Consider the following 8,135-nt stretch of genomic DNA (forward strand, 5'->3'; position numbering starts at 1 on the left):
ATTTTTTTAAAACTTAAAACAGTACTATTTTAAAAATAATATATATATATATATATATATATATATATATATATTTCCACTTATCATTGATTGGAACATGCATTCACGTGAAATTATCTTTTTTTATTTATTCCTCTTTCCTTTCGCTTTTCTTTGATTTTCAGTTTTACACTAGTATGATCTACGTCATACTTGCATTTTTCATGAAATATTTTCCATGCAAAAATTTATTCTGTTTTTTGCTAACTCCTTTCCTCCGATTAGGAGGAAAGTATTTCTTTCAAAACTGCGGATTAAGCACAATCAATTTATATATATATATATATATATATATATATATATATATATGTATATATATATATATATATATATATATATATATATATATATAAGCATCTATTTTGGGCGGCTTAAACTGGGTTAGCGAAAGATAAATTGTCTAGGAAATAACATATTTTTAGAAGCGGTTTCCGGTCGCATGCATATTGTGTTTAGTGGAGATGTTTTTGCAGGTATATGTGAACGTATTCCTACACATAGCACTTGATATTCCTAAATGGTCACCCATTTGACCAAGTTCAATGTTGCTTCGTTATCTAAGGAGAACTTGTGTGTACAGGTAATTATGCCATATATCATGTTTTAAAAATCGGTTTCAAATCTAATAAACATTCAAAATCTATTTCAGGAAGTGGCCCATCTACGAAAGAAGTCACAACTACTATAGATGAAATAGTTTCAGGTAATCTATCTATACTTCTGTAAATGGAACTGCTAATCGTATATTAAAGTACGCCAAGAGACAAATCTATATATATTATAGAAATTTTTAGAGTGTGAGAAATTATATAATTATTTACACAGCCAAACAACGTCGCAGCTCTCAAGAGCCATGACAATTAACGAACCGGAAATCAAAGACTCGATTTTGCTCAGTTGGCAAAGTGTTTTCCTCGCATGCCTCGAATTCCAGATTCGGATATGTCTTGCTAATGAACCCAAATGAAGGCGAAACTCGAGTCTTGGACTTCCAGTTCGCTGGCTATCAAGCTCTTGTGTGCTGCAACCTTGTTTGGCTGTGGAAATAATTATATAATCTCTCACATTCTGAAAATTCTATTACTAATTGCTCGCTAGGTAAGCACTGCTGGATGGCATCGTCCTTACGAGTTGAAAATTCCTATGTGGAGGCATCGTCTTATGATTATTAGCTGGTTGGATGACCGCGTCCCTTGTTAAGGCGAAGTAGGTCAATTCCAGAGTCGGATTTCGACTACGTTTGTTTTTATCTGTGTTAGTTAATAAAATTCCTTGTGTGCTGATGAGCCCAAATGAGAGCGAAACTCGAATCTTGGACTTCCGATTCGTTGACTGTCATAGATTTTGTGGGCTGCGACTTTTTTGAGCTGTGGAAATAATTATATATATATATATATATATATATATATATATATATATATATATATATATATCCGTGTGTTTGAATCCTAAATTCTATACAGTTATACACAATGTAGAAACTATGCATAAACAGACTTAAGCGTAATAGTTATATGATACCACTCATCTCATAAGAAACCAAAAAAATGAATAATAATGAAAGTTGGTTTTATGGAACGTGCAAATAAATAAACTTTTATTAAATCGCTCGCATATCCAATCCATGACTGAATATATTAAGAACGTTGTTTTAATATATTTAAATTCAAAAAGTACACATTGAATATCAATGTCACAGCAGAAACAATTTAACCTTATATATATATATATATATATATATATATATATATATATATATATATATACATTCGTATTCCTGGCTGCTTGTTTGTTTGTTCACATTTTGATTAATATATACCAAACGTGTCGTACTCTAATATTTCATTTATTTCTATATATAGTACGAATCTTGCAAAAATATACAATAGAGAGATCACTTTATTTGCATATGACATTAAGAAAAATCGATGTTATTAAATACCGGTATCTTAGTTAATGTTTGTAACGAGAGAATTGCTTTAGATACGCTATTTAAAATTGTTATTTAATAAATTTTAAACAACAATTGTAGTGATAATATATTTAATTTTATTTATTTGGAATTATTATTTCCAACAGCGACCTTTTCTAAATACTGTTTTAGAGTTATTTGGCCCTAGATGCTAAGCATAAAAAACAAACGCGCACCAAATAAAATAATTTGCTAATTTAAATAACTGTAGCTGGAAAAATAATTCCGTGTAGATAGAAATTTTTTTGGCTTTTATTGTTGTTTAATATTAAAAAAAACGAAAAAAAGCAGACAGATTTCATTAGTTTGTTTTATCATTTTTTAAACGGCTATGCAGAAATCAATAATTTTTTTACAATGTGACAATGCGTCGTTTAACACCTAAAAAATGAAAATCTACTGTAGTCCCCTCTAAATTCCACCATTTACACTTTTTTCTTTGTTCACATTAATCTCATTGGTTACAAACTTAACTTTCTAATTAAAAAGGTAACTTTATACGAAGTGACCTAGCGTTGTTTAACTCCTAAAAAAATATATATCTATTTTTTTATCCAATACGTTTAAACAGCTTTTTATAAATATTATGAGAGAAGAAAATTTGAAAAAAAATTAACATCTTGGAGTTGGGGATCACTTGTCTACATAAAATTTAACGTAAAATGGACGCCCACTTTTCGGTCACCAAGCGTTCAACGTGACATGTCACCTCTAGCATTTTTTCAAGTTTGAGGCGATTGAGGGGAGAGCAAAACAACAACAACAACAACCATAATAATCATAATAATTGACTAAACTATTATTAGAATTAATTTGCCTTTATTATTATTATTTTGCAATCTTTGTCATCATCATCATGTCTTTTTGACAGCCTTAATAAGCTATGATTCTGCATCTCTTAAAACTTTATAATCATCACTCCTAGAATGATTTTTAATAATGATATCGAATTTAACACTTTATAGAAAGATCTGTTTCGTTCTTTCTAGACAATTTCCGATCAGAATAATACAAGCTTTCACGGAATGATTTTTCCCCGTTTAGCCTGAACTTAATTACTTTAAAATTAAATTTGAAATCACTTTTTCTAATTATGCCGATGATGAAGGTTCTCATTCTGGATTTCTCTCTTTTTACTATTAGGTCCCATTTGACTGGGGACAGACTTCTCTTTGGGCAACTGCACTGCTCGGAAAAAACAATTTTCATTATTTCAGCTGTTTTGAAAACTTTCCAATCGCATTATATGCATCGTCACACTGGACTTATTTTGGAATCACTTCTCTCTAAAGAACTATTTTGCATTTCGCATAAATTTGAGAGGATTTTCATACAACTGAAATATTATGCGCGGTTTGTTTTTACATATATTTTTTTACATATCAAAGATTTTTCACGTCTTATTTGGCAATTTATAACTACAATAAATTGCGGTTTCACTTAATGCCTTAACTAACAAATTCTAGCATTGCTACAAATATAATTTGCTGATTTCTTTATGTCCTCTGATGAGAAGAGTAACAAGAAAAGCATTCTTTGAAACTCCGCGAACAATAAATTTTGATTGTAAAGTTCAACAGTTTTAATTTTCTTTCTCTTTTATATATATATATATATATATATATATATATATATATATATATATATATATATATATATATATATAAGCATTTATTTGGGTGGCTTAAACCGAAGGATAAATTGTCTAGAGAATTACATATGGAGATGTTTTGGAAATTTTTGCAGGGATATGTCGACGTATTCCTACACATAGCACTCGATCAACTGCAAATGTTCACCCAGCAGGAGCCAATCAAGCTCAATATTGCTTCGTTATCTAAGGAGAACTCGTGTGTACAAATAATTGTGCCATATATCATGTTGTAAAAATCGGTTTCAAAACTAATAAACATTTAAAATCTATTTCAGGAAGTGGCCCATCTACGAAAGAAGTCACAACAGCTCCAGATGAAATAGTTTCAGGTAATCTATCTATTTATACTTCTAGAAATTGTTGTTTTTATGTGTGCATTCATATGCATGTGAAACCCACCTTTTTCTCTATTTAAAAATAAAAATACGACTTTGTTATATATGGGACGTGTCATTGCATTCATCTGCAAAAGATCAAGCTAATTTGTATGTTCTTTTAAACATTCATTTTAATTAATTCCCTATTAGTTTTTTCGATTTTCTGATGGGATGATCATCTTTATTTAACTATTACGTGTAATTATATTCATGCAAATATTCTACATGATTTATACTTGCATAATATTTGCATAAAAAGGTGATGATAACCACAAACCTCTTTCTATATATATTTATGCATGCGTGTATAGTATTATTTACAAAATTTTGTCTACAGACCTGAAAAGTATGTGGAGTAATCAGACCCAGGCGAAACTTTATATTTGAATTTTAGCCGGGGAATATCTGTGCAAAAGTGTGAAAAAAAAATGGAATTCGCCAGGTGAAGGTTAAACGACGGCATTACGAATGGGCATGCGTAAAGTAATAGCTATTGGTTCCTGTTTTAATTTTTAGCCTTGCAGCGAACATGACTTCATAGCTTAGGCATTACCGTCAAAAGAAAAAAGTAAATCGTAAACTAAACGTTTGGGTTTCGATTCTCGGTGGTGGCGCACGTGTAATTTTTGTAAAAAAAAACTTTTTTAACCATTACTACCTATTGGGTCCAATATAATATAATAATAAATGCGAAATCTACATTAATCAAAATATCATTTTTAAGCGTATTTTACAACCGGACAATGCCGGGCGGCCTGCTAGTATATAAATATATATATATATATATATATATATATATATATATATATATATAATAGTCATCCATAGACAGACTCTTTCGCTGTATCACAGTTCGTCAGTGTAGCTAGACTAGCACATATCCTAAACCTAAACCTGTCTAGTTTATAGTCCGTAGTTCTACCCACGTGGCTTTGTGAGTGGGTTATAATCTCACGACCTGTAGGAATTGTCATTCAACACTGATGATTGCGTAAGCGTGAAACACTATTGTCTGCAGGTATAAAATAATACTTATTATTTAATTATGTATATATTGGCTTATTTAGTTTAATGGGGGCGTATATATGTTAAAATATGAAGCATATCTTCATACGATATGTGTTAGCCACCCAGCATAATTGGTTTAATCATTAGCCATGGGTAAAAATTTCGTTTAAAATAAAAACAAAAACAAATAAGGAATAAATATTTTGTGCGTTGGTCTTTTTTTAACCTTGGTGAAGCGCCCATACAGAGGAATGCCGATAAGGCTGCCCAGCATTTTTTTTGTGGGCCAGAGTGCTTTTTTCTGAGGGTGTTGAGCTTTCAACATCCCACTTTCCGATCCTTGTGTCACACCATCCCGCCATGGGAGGAAGATAAATAACACGTAATTTTTCATTTTATTTGTCATATTGTTTTGCTTTCCTCATTCTTTTTTGTTCAGTTTTTTTTTTGATTAAGTTTTTAACATCTAATTCATCGATTTATGTTCCAGAATATTTTCAATGTCCTAATGGCAAACTGTGGAGAACCTTCGACCTCACGGAGCGCGGTGAATATCACCTTGGAACAACTGCGCGCAGTAAACTGGAATGTTTAGTCTTTAGCCAGCAACACAAATGTCCACATGTTTTTTATGATATGATCACAGACACGTGCCAGCTCTTCTACAAGAAAATCTCCAATTTTACACAAATAAAACAACTCGATTGCAATAAGCATTTCTGTTACACGTGCATTTAACAGACTAAATATTATAGTTTGTCATGGAAACATCATATGTTATTGATATTTATTTGTAGGCAAAATAGTACTTTATTGTACACGAGTTTCATAGCTATTACGACTTATCAGCGTGGATGACTGTGTCAGGATTCGAACTCATCGCCACAAAGAAGCTGCCTGAAATTACGTGCTAATTTATTGCTTATCAATTGATGTCGTAATATTATCGTTATTTTTAGTGATAAATTAACTAGTATTAATTACCCCCCTATTGAGCCTTGGAAAGGTGCCTCACTAAAAACACACGAATTTTCTACCTTTTTATTAGTATTTATTTATCTATATATCTTTAAAAGTGAATATGTGTGTAAGGACATTTCTCAACCTATATACTCAACAATGTTTTGATCTCCAGACTTGAAATTTGGTGTATAGGGTATTCAGACACATGGAAAACTTTTTAATCGGTTTTCATCGGGGAAAAAGAGGCGTTAGGAGGGCAAAATTGAGAAATGGGTAGTTGAACACTGTCGGATTTTTATCTGTTTTCAACTGTTTCAGGAATGCGCATGCGCATGACAACTTCCTTATGTTAAGAATAAGAAAGTTTTGTAAAGATTGTTGATTGAAAACGTAAATAAAAAAGTGTTTTCTACAATGTGATTTTATTATTTGTATTGAACTATGTAGCACAATATTATTTTCTGATGATTTATTAGTACTTATTTATTTCATTTGGGTCAATTCTATATTTTAAATACGACGACGCTCTTTTCATAAAATGGTTTATAACCTCATATTTGCTATCAAAACAAATATCAGCTTTACCAAAATATATTTTGTGATTAAATATATTTCTCATTCCGTAGAATTTCCACGGGTCCTGCTAGTGTATATGTAAGAGTAGAGCGTGTGTGTTGTTTATTATGTGTGTCACGCTTACACCCAAGTTACTGTTGTTTGACTGTTGTGGACTTCCGTTTCTTGTAACAAATAATTTTATCAAGAATTTTTCATAAGTTTTGGTTTCGGTTTCGATTTCGATTATAGCTGAGGAAATTCCCTGTATGTGGATGGCAAAGCAACCCTCTTAGGGTTGAGCACTTTGTAAATATATTTTTTTTCAGAAATTTTAGTTTCGGTTTTGAGTCGAGCTGAGACACCCAAGTGATGTGGATATATATATATATATATATTTTTAAATCGCAACTTCATGATATATAAAAATCGGTCCCGCTAGTTAATGAATGTTCCTTCATTATGATAAAAGACTGAGAATCATCATCTCAGAAATATATGTGTTAAAGAAAGATAATGTTTATAGAAAGAATCCCAGAACTGCCAAACTGTATAAATGTCAATCTCTCTTCTATCTATATATCTATCCCCCTCTCAATGTGAATTACATGTCTGTATTACATGTACCCTGTCCCTCTTTATATGTACCCTGTCTACCTCTCCACAATATGAACACTCTAGCATAAGCACACGAATATAAACCCTATGTAACACTAAGCTGAAAATGCAAAAAGTCAAGTATCATGGACCACATGTGCTCTAAGCAGACGCATTCATTTCCAACATGCATCTGTCTTATCAATGAACCAACTGCTGATTTTATGAAATTACTTTTACATAAATTAATGTTTAAATTAATTAAACGTACAAAAGTCAAGTGTCATGGTTCAATGGTACTTTAATCAGAAACATCCATTTCGAATATTCCCCTGTCTTATAAAAAGAATCAGCAGTTGATATTGTATGCTAAAACTTTTTGCTTGTGCATTGATGAAACTTCTCAAATGTACTTGTAATTGTTGGTTGTACTTCCTTCTTTAACTGAATATTTTTGATTATCGATTTTCAATAATTATCGGAAGCATGTTGACACAAAACCTGCGTACGAACACTCAGACACATCAAGTAATTTCGTGTGAAATTAAAAAAAAAAACCCTGCACAGCCGTTTCCGAGTCCATAGGAAACGAATTCACACAATCATACAGACAAAGTTCCTTTTATGTAATAGTATATATATATATATATATATATATATATATATATATATATATATATATATATATATATATATATATATATATGCACAGTTCACAGCACAATTATTTCTAAGCCTATTTTGAAAACGTTATTTTTTTAAATGGTTTATAATAATTTAATGCCTACTGTTATCCATTTTTAATTTATTCACTTATTTTTTCTATATATTTGCATTAGTTTGGTTGAGATCATCAGTAGTAATTACTTAAGAATATGTAGTAAAAAAATGCGAAATAATAAAACGTCAGTGCGAGCACCAATTTGACTTGGACTAACGCAGAGGAAAGAAAATAACAAAAAGCATAAAA

General features: G+C 30.9%; 1 protein-coding gene across 4 annotated transcripts in view; it reads left to right on the forward strand.

The window, feature by feature from the left end:
• The window catches only part of LOC145248910 (uncharacterized), a 90,156-nt gene extending 83,728 nt beyond the window's left edge, over positions 1–6,428 (forward strand). For all 4 annotated transcript variants that reach the window (XM_080110691.1, XM_080110693.1, XM_080110692.1 and 1 more), the window contains 3 exons: positions 689–742; positions 3,941–3,994; positions 5,541–6,428. In XM_080110691.1, coding sequence (XP_079966817.1) covers positions 689–742; positions 3,941–3,994; positions 5,541–5,788 — 356 coding nt within the window. In that variant the 3' untranslated portion in view covers positions 5,789–6,428. The remainder of the gene's footprint in view (positions 1–688; positions 743–3,940; positions 3,995–5,540) is intronic.
• Positions 6,429–8,135: the final 1,707 nt, after the last annotated feature.

Source organism: Euprymna scolopes, chromosome 27 (assembly GCF_053919585.1).
Source record: "Euprymna scolopes isolate OS-2025 chromosome 27, ASM5391958v1, whole genome shotgun sequence".
In the NCBI taxonomy this organism is placed as follows: Eukaryota; Metazoa; Mollusca; class Cephalopoda; order Sepiida; family Sepiolidae; genus Euprymna; species Euprymna scolopes.